Consider the following 16,885-nt stretch of genomic DNA (forward strand, 5'->3'; position numbering starts at 1 on the left):
TAGAGCTGATCCCTGCGCTTCATGGGATTCCCTCATAGCAATGTGAGCACGCCGTGCTGAGGAATGTCACAGCAGCACGGCTGTCTCGCCAGCCCTCCCCCTGCAGCAGCTGTCAGATACTTCCCCTGCCTTTACTGTCGTCAGAGCCAGTGTGGACTCTGCTGTTGGTTTTGTCGAGAGAACTGGCTACCGTCAGTATCCCACGATGCCTGCCCTGATGGCTGAGCTCAGTATTTTGTGATCTCTGCTGCCCTGCAGGCATGCGCCCCCTCCCCTTTCAAAGCTCTGGGAAGTATCTAACAGCTGAGTGAGCAGCTCCCTTTGGGGCACAAACAGAGAACAAATCATTGGAATGCTTCTGTTCTGCCCTGCTGGGAACACAGCAGCAGGCAGACTGTTGCTGCAGGGGGAGGGCTGGAGTGGAAATTACAGATGCAAGCACAAATACACATTTTAAAGTGTGACCAGACTCTGCGTTGTTTTGGTGGATACAGACTAACACAGCTGCCCTTCTGATATGTTCCTCACTGAAACAATTCACTCCAGGAATTTCTCACCGAGGAGTTAAGGCCAATAGGGTGAAGAAATACAAATAGCTACACCAATGAAAATGTTTTCTGCATAAGAATGTTGCCTTAAGTAACTGGTCCCAGCTGGGTCACTGTTTCCCCTAACAAACAGCTGGGACACACAGACACTTTCCCATCGGTAGAGGTACCTATAGGTATGGAACGATGTGATTCCTTGAAGAACGGCCTTCTGAAGATTTATGTGCACTCCCAGGAGAACTGCCCCTGAGTCAGAGTCGCTCTCTGGCACCAAACACCCCGTGGGCAGGGAGCGGTTCCCTTTGTAGCACCCTCCCTGCGTGGGGTGTGGCTCGCCAGCAGAGCTGGGTGTGACTCAGGAGCTGTCCATCATGAAGCATTAGGTGTCCTCCTGGCAGAACCGGTTCTGACTGGGGAGTTTAGTCCTTTTTAGACCTGAACTTGGCAGGAGGGTTCCGCTCCGCTGTAAAACTGGTTTAGTTTGGGGAGGGCTCTGCCTGGTAACAGTGTCTCTGCTCTTGAGAGCGAGTTGGCTTTGAGGGCCACTTCTTCCATGTGGATTGGGTTGGGGTGTTGTCCCCTTGGAAAAGCCACGCCTGCTCGGAGGCGGGGAGCAACAATCTAGTTGGGATGGGGGTCGTTATTACCCTACGTCCGGTTGTCACCCATGTGCTTGTTGGGTTCTGCAGAAGGTGTTGTCACTGGGGACAAGCCATCTCTGCAGAACAGCCTCTGGGCTGGGTGCAGCGTGCTGCATCATCGAGGCCTAGATGGTGTTTTGTTCTTTTGCAACTACAGGTCTCCCTCAGGCTTTTGTCCCAGTCACTGCGCGTTGTTGTTGTCCCTGAGGAACTGGTAGAGTAATGGTTGTTGTGGAAGAAGTTGCCCTAGTTGTGTATTGTATACTTGTGGCTGTTAAGATGGAGGTTTCACCTTGCAGGACAGGGACTGCGGGGGATGTTGTCCGCACACTAGGAAAGTTCCGTGTCAGAGAATCAGTTGTTGGCAATGAAACACTGATCTTGCTTGTCAGGTGGTCTCCCATGAACTGGACATGGCCATGCCAAGCAGCCCTGGTGGGGATCTGTACACTCCCCACCTTGGAACTGAGGGCTTGAGGTACTGCTCCTTTGAAGCACAGGTTCTGTGACTCTCGCCTCTTGTAGAACTGGGTTCTGCTTAGGAAACATCCTCCCTATGAAAAATGCCTCTGGACGGAGATTGTCCTTGTTTGGGGCTTGTCCACACGGCAGTTCTGGTCTTGTTTGGGGTGAGTTTTCCCACTTAGAACCAATCCACGTTGATGCATTGCATAGGTAGACACCGGCTCACTCCAAAATCGGTCTGTGTTGGGGTGTTTTCTCTTCTGGAGAACCGTTTACAATGGGGAGCAGGCCTCTTCGTAGAACCGGCTCCGATGGGAGTGCCGTCCCTCCTGTAAACCCATTCCTGGGCAGAGAATTGCTACGCACATACAGCTGGTCTTGTTTTGAGTGCTCCCCTGGCCGATCTAGTTCTGGTTCCACCTGTTGCATCACCCCCAGTAGAACTGCCTGAGGTTGGAGAGCTCTCCTTGAGGGCTGGGAACATGTAAGCCCTTCCTTTCACTGGGGCTTTTCCTCAATAATCCTGAAGCTACCTTGGCGGGGACAGGGGGACGAAACAGAGAAGAGGAGGAGAAGCAGGAAGACGGAAAAGGAAGAAGGGGATGAGAGTTGGATCTACAAGCACATAGCCCAGGGCTCTTAGCAAGAGAAGATGGAAAATTCAGGCTGAACCTCTCTAGTCCGGCACTTTCTGGTCTGGCAACATCCGCGGTCTGGCATGATGTCAGTGAGCCGGGTGTCCAATTACCATGGGTACAGCCACATTTCCCACAGCCCCGTAAAATTTGTTACAGCCCCCAGTGCTCTGTGCTGTCATTTAGCTCTAATTTGCCCCTAAATGTTGTCTCAGAGCCCAGCAAGCAGCAGCAGTGCTGGTGATGCTGCTAGATAACATTGACCTCCCGTGGTCTGGCAAATTCTCTGGTCGGCACCGGTGAGGTCCCGAGGACGCCAGACACCCGTGCTGTTTATTTCATGCTTTGGCATGGCTATGAAATTATTCGCACGCGGGTGCCAGGCGGCTGCATGCATTAGAATTGTTCCGCTCGCTGTCCTGAGAGATCCTGCGTACAGAACTGTACCTATCAGGGGGTGGTTGTACTTCTAGAACAATGCTTGGTGGTGTGTTTTCTCCCCCCGTGAAATGAGTCCTGGAGGAGACTAGTCTTCCCCATCCAGAAATAACCTTTCTTTTGCAGCACAGACTGCATGGGCAGGATTCCCCTCAGGCCGAATACCGATTCTGTCTGGAATTTGTTCCTTTCCCTTCCCTGGCTGTGATGGGAGAGGCTGGGCTCTTATCGCTCTGGCTTGCAGAATTGCTGTTCTCGTAAAACCAAACCTGGCTACAGGTTTTCTCCTGCCTCGCAGAACTGGTTCTCCTTGGAGAGCCGAGCGCAGATCGTGACGCTGTTCTGCTTGTAGAACTTGGTCTGAGCTGAGAATTTCCCCGTTGAAGACCTGTAGCTCCCCCCTGCCCTGAGCGGGGCCTGGCTATGACTCAGACTCAGTGGTGCTGTGAATAATCTTCTGCTTGTTCAATGTCCGCAGACACCTCTTTGCTCACCTCCGTTTCCTCCCCCTTCACCTGGGTGGGAAGCAGGATATCCCTGTGCTGTGCCCTGGGGCATGGTGGGTCTCTGGCTCAGAACGTGCCTTTTCTTTTGGCTAGTCTAACGCCCACTGCTGTGATCAGCTCCTAGTGGCGCTATCACTCCCCCTTCCAGCCGGCCTTCCTCCGCCCTCTCTATCTTTTCCCTGTGAGTGTCCCAGGCCTGGAGCACCCCCAGCGTCGGCGCCTCTGAACCTCCATCAAAGCAGGGCCCGAGCCAAACACCTTCTGAGCTTCCGAAGGCTCCAGATTAACCTTTCCCACCCCTCTTGTTCTGTGCCTCAGCTCTTCCTCCTTGCTGGCTCAGTAACAGACCCTCCGCAACAGAACCCCCCTGCCCGGGGAGGTCCTAGAGACTTCGTAGCCCTGAAACCATTGGGGTGTCCTGGGCGTTGCTCTGAGCCATCTAAAGACTGGCCCTGTCTGAATTGTTGGAGAGACTTGAACAGAGGATCGTCGCTCTCACGTCACAGGTTACTTTAAACATTCCAAAGGCAAGCCCGAATTCTCTCTTAGCGTCTGCTCTGTCGTATTGTCGGCAAGCCAAGGAACAGCCCGTCCCGAGACACACGGCCCTGACAAGGGAAAACTCTGTGGCAGAAGTTGAGCTCTTGCCCACTTGGTTCCACTCAATCCCCTGAATGTTTTAGTCTCCCCCTCTCCTCCTGTGACCTCCCTGTTCCCACCTGCAGCCAATTCATATTTTAAATAAGTTGAAATAATGGTGCTTGGTTTCCCCGCCCCCCGGCGCTGCACCTGCTGTTATCATTAGCGCAGGGAGCTCTTTGTGCCCACGCTGTGTTGGTGCAAGGCAGGAGCTAATCGGGCCTCTGCTTTCCAGAGCCAGGAGATGCATTTTCAAGGTCTAGGAGGTTTCCCCCCAAGCTCTCCACACTCCCCACCCCAAGTCTATACTCTCGTGTAACTCTCCTGGGGATTCTCCATACACCTGCAGTCGTTCCACTGTCGGCGTCCATCAGTGGCTCGATTTTAAAAGGCTCCCTCGCCAGGCTCGTTGGCCGATAATCGCGGCCACAAACAACAACGTCCCCCCCTTGAAACGAGCCCGTGGTGTGGGCCCTAAATGCTAACGCAGATGTGCACGATCGCTGGCCGTGTCGGGTGCTACTTTCTGAGTCCGAAAGCGACATGGCAAACTACATCATTCCATTCCGTGTCAGTGGGAGTGGGGGGAAACTGAGTCGCAACCGAAGGCTTAGCCCACCAGGTCCTTGGGAGTTCACGGGGTTGCAGGTCTCTTTGCGCGGGCCATCTTGCGCTGTTCTGAATAAACCTTCTGAATAAACAAGCCCCAAACAGTAGGTGGTGGAGGGGCTGTGGCCTACGTGAGTCTGGTGGCATCTTTCGGAGAATCCATCGGTCCCTAAAGCACGCGGCAGCGGCTGCCCTGTGACTGATCCATTCCTCTCCCCTCTTTTGGTTTAGAATATGCAATGATGAGTCAGACGGGGGGCCAATGTCCATCCAGAGAGCCATACAGCTCCTGTGCTCCTTGGATGAGAAGTCTCAAGCCATGGGGGCGTACTACCTTCAGCACACCTGCTTCCAGGATGAATCTGCCAAGCAAGAGGTAAGCTCATTTCTTTGTGGCTTCGCTTTCAAAGCAGGCTCTGGTTCTGGGGGCCCTCGCTATAGAAGGGCCCCTTGAGACTTCTGGGGCCTGGCTTTAAACTGCTCCAGGCACTTCTACTGTGTCTAGACTACACGCCTCTGTCGGCAGAAGCATGTAGATTAGACAGATCAGCAAAGGCAAATGAAGCCGCGATTTAAATGATCACGGCTTCATTTACATTTACATGGCTGCCGCGCTGAGCCGACAAACAGCTGATCAACTGTTTGTCGGCTCGCCGCTAGTCTGGACGTTCCACCTGTCGACATCAAAGCCCTTTGTCAGCAGCCCCGTTATTCCTCGTGGAATGAGGTTTACCGGGGCTGCCGACAAAGGGCTTTGATGTCGACAGGTGGAACGTCCAGACTAGCGGTGAGCCGACAAACAGCTGATCAGCTGTTTGTCGGCTCAGCGCGGCAGCCACGTAAATGTAAATGAAGCCGCGATCATTTAAATCGTGGCTTCATTTACCTTTGCTGAACAAACAAATCTACATGCCTCTGCCGACAGAGGCATGTAGTTTAGACGTACCCCTATTGTGGAACTGCTACCTACTTCCAGCCTCATCGGTACGTGTGCTACACCAATCCTAGGCTGCCTTAGATTAGATTCACACTAGGCATGGGACTGGTTAATCAGCCTTCCTGGGTGATGCTTACTAGTTATGGTTAACCAGATGGGTCAGGAGCAGCCTCCTGGCCACTGGAGGCAGGTGGCTGCTCCAACTCCACATGGCCCATCTCAGGTGGGGGACACTCCAGCCCGACCAGAGCAGCCCCCGCCCAAGGGGGGAGGCTGTTTCAGCCCAGCCCCGCTCCCGTTAAATCGGATAACCGATTAGACATCACATTCAACTGGCTGACGAATTAAACAGGGTTTTACATCCCTAATTCCCACTCACCTCCCCCTACACATCAGCCCAGAATTTAGCCCTTGGATTCTGAGTGTAAATTGCACAAAGATAAACATCACCTCTGAATGCAGCCCATGGCTTCCGGGTGCAGGTACATCACTAGGCCATGTGGCCAGAGTGCCATTATCGTGTGGTCTCTAGGTTGCTTTTCACTGCAGTAATAAGGCCCCTGGGGCCGTGTGCTCAGGCAATGGAAATCAGTGTAGCACTGCCGAAGTCAGTGGGTGCAAGCCCGAATTTCCTCCAGTTGAACATCTGGCCCAGGGTCTTTGCTGGCAAGTCTAAATCATTGGCTCCTCTCAGCTCTTTTCATCTGCAGAGCGTAGGGTGCTTTAGAAAAGAGGTATCCTTCAGAAAAGGAAACTGAGGCACCGGGCTGTGAAGTGACTTGGCCAACGTCACCCAGAAGGTCAATCTCACAGTCAGGAATAGAACCCAGCTTAGTCCTCCTCCAGTGCTCTCTCCACTAGGCCACACTGCCTTACTACTCTGATACTTCCCCAATGCTCTCTCCACTAGACCACACTGCCTTGATACTCTGATACTGCCCCAATGCTCTCTCCACTAGGCCACACTGCCTTGCTACTCTGATACCCCCCTCATCAAGGCAAACAGCACAGACTTTCTGGACGACAGTTAGCAAACCATTTGACTGCCTTGTGAAGAATGGGGTACTTGGGTCTGTAATGCCCAGGGATCCCATATTCAATGAGAGTGCCCTGTGCTGTCTTGTGTTAACTTTGCCCCCGAGGGCTTTTAATCCCCACGGGCACACAGCCGAGCTGTTCGTGGCATGCTGACCCTTGTCCGGCCCGCCCTCTCACAGGTCTACCGGCTGGGTGGAATTGCCAAGCTGGTCGAGCTTCTCCGCAGCCCAAACCAAAACGTCCAGCAGGCGGCAGCCGGGGCGCTTAGAAACCTGGTCTTCAGAAACCCTGCCAACAAGCTGGAGACCCGGCGGCAGAATGGGATCCGGGAGTGTGTGAGCCTGCTGAAGAGAACTCAGAACACCGAAATTCAGAAACAGCTGACAGGTAGGCCCAAGCAAACATGAGACCCCCCCCCTCACCTCGCGCCCTGGACTGCCGCCCTGGAATGCCCCGCCTGGCTCCGACACACTGAGTATTGCCTGTCTCACGCCTTGTGTTGCCAACGCACCTGTGCAAAGCACGGCACCCGGCTGGGACGATCATTCGCACTCACTTCCCGGGTACAAATGCCAACACAAAGTGGGAGGCGGTGCCGGGTCAGACCCCGGGACTGCCCAGTTTATCAGTTTGCGGCTCGTGAGTTCTGACCGCGTTCCCCACCACTAGCCAGGGAATCAGATCCGAGGCACAGAGATCAGAACTATCCACCTCCACCCAGGGCTACCACCTAGGTGTGACCCTCTGAGAGCCGAGTCCAAGGCTTTCTCGGGGAGACCCCTCCTCTAACACGAGTCCCCCCTGGTATGACAAGAGCTGAGATTTGGGGTTACTTCAGGGAATGTTGTGCAGTTTATTGAGTGACCCAGGCTTTTCCTAAAGCGTTGGTTCTACGGGACTGAGCGTACATGCCCACAGCGGGTCAGAGCAAGTGGGACTGACTGTATTGTACTTGCGCCTTGGACTCAAGTCTGTTCCCTTCACTGCCCCAGACTGAAATATACAGAGCGTATCCCCACATCCCATGGTGGGCTAGAGGGCACTCAGATAGACAGGAGGCAGTGAGCACTGCCTGGAATAGCGGAGGGTTTTGTTAGCTGGAGAGGGTGGAGACCACTAGCCTAGTAGAGTGCATTAGAGGAGAACTTGGTTCAAGACCCATCTCCAGATAATACTGACTGTGCAGAAGAGGTGCCGTTCTGTGTCTATACTGGGAAGTTTGGTTTGACCTGTGAACACAGCACCTCACAGGTTGATCGTGCTATGACTTAGACTGATACAATCCCATGGTTGGCAGAGACCTCAGAAGTCATCCAGTCCAGCCCCCTGCCCAAGGCAGGACCAATCCCAACTAAATCAACCCAGCCAGGGCTTTGTCAAGCCGAGACTTAACAACCTCTAGGGATGGAGATTCCACCCCCTCCCTAGGGACCCCATCCCAGAGCTTCCCCACCTGCCTAGAGAAATCGTTTTTCCTAATATCCAACCTAGACCTCCTCCATTGCGACTTAAGGCATATTGGGGTTGGTTTCAGAAGAAGCTTCCTTTTCCGGTAGAGCTGGGATTGGACGGGGTGACCGGAGCAGAGCTGCAAGCTGGGAGGTTATCTTAAATGGCTCTGGTCCCTTTCTTCTTTACACCAGTTTTGCATGGATGTAACATTCAGGGGCATATTCCTCAGCCTCACTGGAGCTGAGAGGCCTTTTGTGCATGGAGACCGTAAGCTAACGCTTGTCTGGCGTTCTCTTTCCAGGGCTGCTGTGGAACCTGTCCTCCACTGATGACCTGAAAGAAGATCTGGTACACGAAGCCCTCCCTGTCTTGACAGACTGTGTCATCGTCCCTTTCTCGGGGTGGTCTGATGGGGTCAGCAATAGGACAAGAGACATTATTGACCCCGAGGTATTCTTCAATGCCACGGGCTGTTTGAGGTAGGTCGGCCGAGAAGCAGTGCTCACTCCCTGCTCTTAACAGGGGCCCCTTGAGTGGCTGTTTCTAAAACGGCTAAGGGAAGTCGGTGCTGCATCACGCAGCTCGCAGGTAGACACAAAAGGGAAACTTTCCATCTCCGCTGGAAAAGCCTCCCTCCTCTCCTTCATGAATAGACTCTGACGGGCTGGATTTGTATTGGCAAATGTCGGTAAATATTGATTTCGCCCCCACACAGATGGAAAATATTATAGTTGATAATAATCTCGATTCACAAAGAGGCAAAGTCAGAGAAATGCCTCCTGCAAACTGACTAGAGTTTGATTTCAGGATATTTACGTAGTAAATTTTGACGTGATGTCGACAATTTCTGTTTTAATTTTTTAATTTTTTCAACCTCAACATCTACTGTCGTTCATTATTGTCTGAGCTCTGAAATTTCTTGCAACGCTGAACATTTATACTGATAAAAAAACGTAAAAGCTTAAAAACAAACATTGATACCTCCTGAAGTTTCTTCCAGCCCTGTGATTCTATGGTGTTATCCATCAAAATTAAAAGAATGTCAGGATGCCCATACTAGCTCAGGTCCAACTAGCTCAGTATCACTGTCTTCCTACAGTGGTCAGTTACAGATGCTTCTGAGGGAATGAATGTAATTATTAAGTAATCCAACCCTCATATTTTCTTCCCAGTTTCTGGCAGTTTAGGAACACCTAGAGCATGGGGTTGCATCCCTGTCTGTCATGGTTAATAGCCATTGATAGATCTAACCTCCACGAATATATCTAACTCTCTTATGAACCCTGCTATATTTTTGTCCTTCTCAACATCCACTGGCAGTGAGTTCCACAGGTTGATTATGTTTGTAGTGAGGAAGTATTTATTTACATTTGTTTTAAATTTGCTGCCTATTAATTTCATTGCATGACCCCGTTCTTATGTTGTGTGACTGAGTAAACAACACTGTGTTATGCACTTTCTCCACACAATGTATGATTTAAAAATAGTACAAGTGACACTCTACAAAGCTACCCATTAAGTTTGCATCCTGACTAGATCTAGATGAACATTTCCCACTGGAATTGCTTTTCAACAGAAAATGGAGGTTTTGATCAAACACTTTCCCAGTGAGTCTCTGGTATCCTTGAAAACTGATTTTTTCATTAAAAACCTGGGGGCGAGGGAATAGCCCAAATAAGGAATTTGTGGGTTGGGAATGTGGATGGTGGTTTTGGGACAAAAATGTCCAGGATTTAGCTGGATTTTTAAAATGTTTAATTGTAAAAAAAAAATTGGTTTTGGTTATTTGATAAAACATCAACATTTCCTGTGTGGGACTAAAAGCCCACATTTCTGATCCGGCTCCAACAACGAGCTCTAGTTAATAAATTCTGACTGATGCTTTTTCACATTAGATATTTTCATTCGACTTAGTCACTGGGTGTTGGTGCGTGCCAGTGTCGGTGACAAAGTGAGAGCGCATACATGGGCACGAGATGGTTTTGCGTCTTTCTCAGAAAAGCCAGAGAACGCCTTAGCTTTGAGATCTTCGCCCTGACTTGCCATTTCTTCTGCCAGCTTCCAGCGCCCCATCCCGCTGGGAACAGCTCAGTGGGGAGATGAAAAAGCTATATAATTAGGCACTTTAATGAACTGAATCTCTGCCTTGGGGAATGTAGCAACGGGCCGCACCCTTAACAGACGCGCTAGCTAATGGGAACTGCATTCCCTTGTGAAACTGGACTGCAGCAGGGACTGCCCGTCTCGGCAGTCTGGGGGTGGGGATCACGTCTGAAGGACAGTTCACTGCTGCCTCCACCCCTCTCAGCTGTCATCTGCCCCACCCCTCTCCATGCACCAGAGCTCAAATCTGCAGAGACATGTGAATGGGGAAATGGCCGTATTGGGGGAAATGCAACAATTGCCATCCAGGGAGCTTAACACGAGCCAGGCTCAGCTTCCGCAGGGGTTTGCGCCCAGCAACACCCCGGAGGTACCGCCACACTTGAGATCAGATTGGGCCTAAAATGGGGCTGTGCCAATGAGGGGCCTGGACAGAGACCTGGCTGATCCGGTTTCTGAAAGGGCTTCTGGCTGGCAGATGTCCCTGAGCTATTGGACACCAGTGGCGTGTTCAAACAAGATCACTCCCTGCAGCTGTTCCGACTGTGCCGTCTTCGCCAATGCCTGACAGAAGGGGGCAAAAATATGTGAGAAAATCACCCCTTAAATCCACGTTTTGCCCTTTTATCTTAAAACCCAATGTCCCTCGTATGTGCGATGGCAAATCCCCGCCATAGCCTGTTGGATTGAGCCGAACCTTAGTGAACTTGGTTCTAAGTGTCGGAGGAATGTCTGTTGTTGTGAGACCGTAGGCAGCGTCTCTATGGGAGAGGCATGACTCGTGGAATCCCTGGGAAGTGTTGGGAGTATCAAAGGCTGCCTTTAAACAAGTGCTTCTGATGCGTTGCCTTGCGGATGGGACCTTTGTCTGCTGGGTAGGGAGGTCCCTTGTCAATGAGGACAACACAGTAGCAGGGAGGGACTCCCAGGGACAGGAGGTTTGGATTGCGATGATACGTTTTCTCTGTCATGCTTTCACCTGAAGAATAAATGTGCTTGCTTAGAAAGAGCTCTGGTTCCTGGGGAATTGGTTTACAGCCTCTGAGGAAAGAGTACAGCTGGCTCTTCAAACAATCTGACTTCTGGGGAATTCACGGTGTAGGCAGGGATCTGTGCAGCCTGGAACTAGCCCAGCCGGGCGGGAGAGAGACACGTCTCTGCCCAAGAGCGTTGAGAAGGCCTTGAGCATTGAGTGGAGGCCCTTGCTAGATTGCAAGGGGGAAACATGGGTGCAGTTGCCCTGACCTGTGGCACCATGGTCCATACAAAGGTTACTATAACAGCCTAGGTATGGGCCAAGATGTTGGTCTTCTGCATTGATAATAATATAATATATGGAGATATACCTATCTCATAGGAGTAGAAAGGACCTTGAGTTCAGTCCCGTCTTCACGGCAGGACCAACTACCATCCCTGACAGATTTGGCCCAGATCCCTAAAAGGCCCCTCAAGGATTGAATAAACAATCATGGGCCTAGCAGGCCAATTCTCAAACCACTGAGCCATGCCTCTCTTCTTGGATGATGCATCTGCTCTTTCTCTATCCACCACTCAAGGTCAGCGCCTCAACTTGTGCAAACTAGTGTCACACCACTGAAGTCAAGTTGCTCCAGTGACCTCCAGTTATTCATTATGCAATGCTCTCTCTGGAATAATGCTAAGCAGTCTCCTAACTGCGTCATGTAACTGCACTCACACTGTCTCTGAGGCGATAAGGGGTGTTCTCTGTCCGGGGATGTCTTCCTACTAGACCTGTCCTCAAAGCAAAATCTGCAGGGGTGAAATTCCCCCCTCTGGACAGGAACACAGCAAGGCCTGGCTGATCAGGTTTAAATGGGACCTAGGTGATAAGTTGGCCTTCTTCTGGCCCTCTGCAGAGGGGTGAACCTCACCGCGAAACATGGTCCCTCGAAGAGGGCTGGATTCAAACAGAATTCAATATGGAGCTCAGCGATGGATGGAACGGCTTATCTGCCTTGCGTCATCCCCCTACCTATTGTAACATGTCTCCCTTCAGGAACCTGAGTTCTGCCGATGCCGGACGCCACACCATGAGAAGCTACCCAGGCCTGATTGATGCTGTCATGACTTACACCCAGAACTGTGTGGCTGCCAACCGGCCCGATGACAAGGTACCAGACGGGAACCACCCCCATACACAGCCCATCGGCGTAACCACAGCCGGAATCTGAGCCCCCGGTTCTCTTTGCACTGTAGTAACAGTTAAAGCTTGTAACAATACCACAAATGCGAGAATAACTAGGACCGTCTCAGGGATTCAATGGGCCCATCTGTACTGCAGTTGGGAGGTGTGGCTGCAGACCAGGTAGCTAGCAGCATGAGCAGTGACTGTGTGTGCACTCGGTGTCGCTGGCCAGCAGTACTGGCCTACGCAGGCAGGTGGGTTCACACTGAGCACTCAAAGTGCCCGGCTCTTTCAAAAGCCAGCCCTTTATTCTAGTGTGCAAATGGGCGCTGAGCTGTTTGGAGCATGCTGGCCTATGTGTCACACTGGTCGCTGCGGTTTTGAAAAGGGATCCCCCAGAACTTCCTATAGTCGGGGGCGCACTTCTGAAAATCTGACCCGATTTAGAAATGAATAGGAAGTGAATTAGACTGTCAGATGAAGGCCACTGTAACTCCAAATAAGAGTGTCCACACAGGATTTGAATGTGGTTTAACTAATTCACTTTGGGTACGTCTACACTAGCCCTCTAGGTCGATCTAGGGAGGCTAATGAGGGCGACCGAAATTGCAAATCAAGCCCGAGATTTAAATATCCTGCGCTTGATTTGCATGTTCCCAGCTGGTCACCATTTTAGAAATTGATCAGCCCAAAGTAACTGCTCGCGTCTACACGCGGCAGTGAAACAGGATTCCGATGTAAACCCCTAATTCGAATTAGCTGGTATTCCTCCTGCAATGAGGTTTACCAGCTAATTCGATTTAGGAGCTTCAAATGGGAATCCCGCTTCACTGCTGCGTGTAGACGCGGGCAGTTACTTCGGGCTGATCAATTTCTAAAATGGTGACCAGCTGGGAACATGCAAATCAAGCGCAGGATATTTAAATCTCGGGCTTGATTTGCAATTTCGGTCGCCCTCATTAGCCTCCCTAGATCGATCTAGGGGGCTAGTGTAGACGTACCCCTTAAGCATTTAAGTCTACACAGGTACTTTACAACACTGTAACTTTCTGGATCAAGGGTGTGAAAACACACACACACACACACACACACACGTAAAGTGCCAGTGTGAATGGCTCCCAGAGCTGCTAGTTCTTCCCCTCGCAGAAGTGGTTTATATGGAGTGCTGGGAGAGCCTCAGATTAACTTTCTGGGATGTCCCCATGTAGACAAGCCCTAAGTAAAATCAGAGCAAGGGCTTCAGAGTTTGGGGTATTTTATTTATGTTCAGGCAGCAGGTTTACTTGCCTTACGCTCTAACAAAGCATCGACTAACTAAATACTGTCCTACTGCGTGCACTGTCCCGTGGTCCTGTCTGGCTGTAAAGCTGCTGTGTTTTGTTGATTGCAGTCTGTGGAGAACTGTATCTGTATCCTGCACAATCTGTCCTACCGCCTGGATGCCGAGGTGCCCAACAAGTACACCCAGCTCAACCACATTGCCAGGAATGCCTCCATGGACAAGACCCTCACAGGCTGCTTCAACAGCCGGAGCGGGAAGCTGGATGTAAGACATGCTCCCCCTTACGAGTGCTTGCAAACGCCCCATTGACTCAGCCCGTCACTGGGCACATGGGACGAGCGCCCTGCCCCTGCTAGAACGGTGATAGGAGGGGCTAGATGGGACTCCCGTGGCCTCCAGGTGGTACATCTGAGTGTGCGGCAGCATGCGCCAGGCCACTCCAGATGTACGTGAGCGCCCGCGCAAGCAGGGATAAGGACGCGTGATCCATGTAGAACACAGCAGGCTCTCAGCTGCCGCTCTCCTCCTTCCCCTTAGAATGAAGAATACGCTCTGCCCCTGCCCGAGGAGGAGTACAAGCCCCGAGGGCCCAGCTGGCTCTACCATTCCGATGCCATCCGCACATACCTGAACCTGATGGAGCAGAGCAAGAAAGATGCCACCCTGGAGGCCTGTGCCGGGGCTTTGCAAAACCTCACTGCAAGCAGAGGACTGGTAAGCACGCTTTGTGTGTGTGTGTGTGTTGACAGAATTTTCCTTCACCAAGAATCTGCAGGTTTTCAGGGTTCATTCCTGATTTGAAATAAAGCCAATTTTCAGATGCCGTCTCGCCACGAAGCCCTCTTTCCTTTGGACCTGGGAGCCTAATTCCTTTAGGTGCCTTTAGAAATCCCAGGCTCAAACTGGGTTAGGTTGTGTAGCTTAGGAAAAACAGTTGTCCCATGGGAAAAGGGAGATTGGTGGAGCGCGGAGGGTGTGTTTAGGGGGAGCTGGACAGGAATGCGAGCTGTGTTACACTGGTCAGCGTTCCTTACAAGAGCAATCACCTCACCAAAGTCTCTTGGCTAAAGTATGGTATTTGTATGCATGGGCAGGCAGTAGAGGCCCAGCTGGGGCGGGCGAGCCCAAGCCACGCCCCTTCCACAAGAAGCCACGCCCCTTCCCACAAGACACCCCCCTTCAACAACCTTCTCCCCCAGCCAATCCCTGCCCAACCCCAGCCCTCAAGCCCAATGCTTTCTGGCCACCCGGAGGGAAGGGCTGCTGCTCTGTGGTCCCAGTCCTCCCCAGCGGCCAGGGCCTGAGGCCTTGATTCTGCACGTTTTCCTGGGCGGAGAGGGATGCCTAGGAGAACCCCAGATCCTCAAGGTCTTTAGGCACCTAATTCTCCTTGCACTAAATGGGAGTTAAGCACCTAAATACCTTTTGGGGATCTGGGCCCACGTGGGGACCCAAGAATAACGAGTGCTATGGATTCAACGTCTCAGAGGGGAGCCATGTTATGCTGTAATTTAAAAACCAGGGAGTAGTCCTGTGGCACCTTAGAGACTAACAGATACGTGGGATCATGAGCTTTCGTGGGCACAGCCTACTTACTCAGATGAGTGGAGTGGAGAAAAAAGGGGGACCCTCGCCATTTCAATGTATATATATTTTTAATGTATTTTATATTGATTAGGTTAGTACCTAGCTCCCCTTCCCTACCTTTCTCTAGTGCATCTACCCAGAAATACGGAACCGAATGCACCAGTCCGGAGCGGGCCGGCGCTTGGCACTCGCTCACAAACTCGAATTTCTCCCCTAGATGTCCAGTGCCATGAGCCAGATGATTGGCTTGAAGGAGAAGGGTTTGCCGCGTATTGCGCGGCTCCTCCAATCCAGTAACAGTGAAGTTGTCCGGTCTGGGGCTTCCTTGCTGAGCAACATGTCCCGGCATCCTATTCTGCACAAAAACATGGGTAAGGAGCGTCCCTACAGGCCTAGGGGTTGTCTAGCATCCCCCCTGCTTTCACAGGCCCACCCTCTGTTGTAAGCCGTCAGCTGACTGCCACGTATCCCCACCGGGCATAGGTCCTCCAAAGAAATGCCCTGATGTGTCCATGGCTGGTGCTACTGGCCATGAGATGCTATTAGTCCTGTGCTGTAAGGAACCTCGGCTGACGTCTCTGGAAGCAGCACAGTCTGGTTAACAAATCTCCCATTAGCAGGCCTCTCACTTGATCCCTGGCATGTTTCATGAATCAGACAAATCAGCTGGTTTCTCTCATTCTTTTGCTGGGAGAGGGAGTGTGTCTCCCGGTTGCGCTGGACTTGGCTTCGTGGGGTGGAGCATGTTCATCGTGACTATGTAGAGGAAGTAAGACCAGATCCTCAAATCATAGGCACCCACTTCTCGAACCCACCTCTGCTCCAGGCCCCGCCCCTGACTCCACCCTTTCCCCTGAGTTCCCTCCCCATCTCTTCCCTGACTCCTCTCTGAACGCTCCTCCCTTCCCTTGAATGCCTGAAAGCTTGAATGCTGCCAATCAGGGCTGGTCCTAACCCATTGGCGACCCTGGGCAACTGTCCAGCTCACCCATAGGGTTGCCAGATGGTTTAAAAAAAAATACTGGACAAAAATTTGTCGAGCAAAAAAAAAGGGGGGGGGTCGGGGAGAAACCAGGGAAACCTGGGGGGAGGATTCGGGAGGTCAGGCCAAAATGCGGTCGCGGCCCGCCCCTAAGACCAGCGCTGTTGGTGGCCCCATGAAAATGCCGGTCCCGGGTGACCGCCTGGCTCACCCACCCCAAGACCAGCTCTGCTGCCAATCAGCTGTTTGTGGCATTCCAGAAGTGCTGTGGGGAGGAGCAGGATTGCTGGCACGCGAGAGGTGTGGCGGGAGAGGGCCAGGGGGGAGTTTGGTGCTGATGGGTGCTCTGCCACTAATTTTTCCCCATGGGTGCTCCAACACTTAAGCACCCATGGAGTCGGCACCTATCCTGAAATGTGTGTAGGTGCACAACTCCCACTGAACGAGGCAGGTGCGATTCTTAGCACTTACGGCTCGTGGGACTTTTTCAGGAGGTCTCACTGATCTGCGCTGGTTTTTATTTCTGTCCTAACTGGAATATGCCTCCAATGTAGCTCCCCAGGTGCTTCCAGATGTGACCCGTCTCCTGGCCTTCCAGTCTGCGAACGGCAGCAACGTGGGAGATATCATGTCCTCTGCCTGCTACACCATGCGGAACCTAATCATGTCCAACCCACAGATGGCCAAGCCTTACCTGACAAACAGCATGCTAAACAACGTAGTAAACCTGTTCCGGAATGGGTGAGTGGCGGGGCGGAGGAGGCTGGAGGCCTACGGGCAAACACATTCACCATGTTAGCAATTGCGCCCATGCCCACTGGGCCGGGAGCACCCGCATCCCTGATGCAAGCCTGCTTGGTGACCACTCTGAAAGACC

The 16,885-nt window shown here is 52.0% G+C and overlaps 1 protein-coding gene across 1 annotated transcript in view; it reads left to right on the forward strand.

The window, feature by feature from the left end:
* The window catches only part of PKP1 (plakophilin 1), a 40,860-nt gene that overhangs the window by 17,484 nt on the left and 6,491 nt on the right, over positions 1–16,885 (forward strand). Inside the window, exons 4-11 of the mRNA XM_075910235.2 lie at positions 4,713–4,857; positions 6,636–6,843; positions 8,210–8,387; positions 12,029–12,143; positions 13,548–13,703; positions 13,977–14,153; positions 15,244–15,397; positions 16,563–16,749. Of these exons, the coding sequence (XP_075766350.2) occupies positions 4,713–4,857; positions 6,636–6,843; positions 8,210–8,387; positions 12,029–12,143; positions 13,548–13,703; positions 13,977–14,153; positions 15,244–15,397; positions 16,563–16,749 (1,320 nt within the window). The remainder of the gene's footprint in view (positions 1–4,712; positions 4,858–6,635; positions 6,844–8,209; positions 8,388–12,028; positions 12,144–13,547; positions 13,704–13,976; positions 14,154–15,243; positions 15,398–16,562; positions 16,750–16,885) is intronic.

The sequence above is a fragment of the Pelodiscus sinensis genome, chromosome 27 (assembly GCF_052426305.1).
Source record: "Pelodiscus sinensis isolate ZL-2025 chromosome 27, ASM5242630v1, whole genome shotgun sequence".
Taxonomy (NCBI): domain Eukaryota; kingdom Metazoa; phylum Chordata; order Testudines; family Trionychidae; genus Pelodiscus; species Pelodiscus sinensis.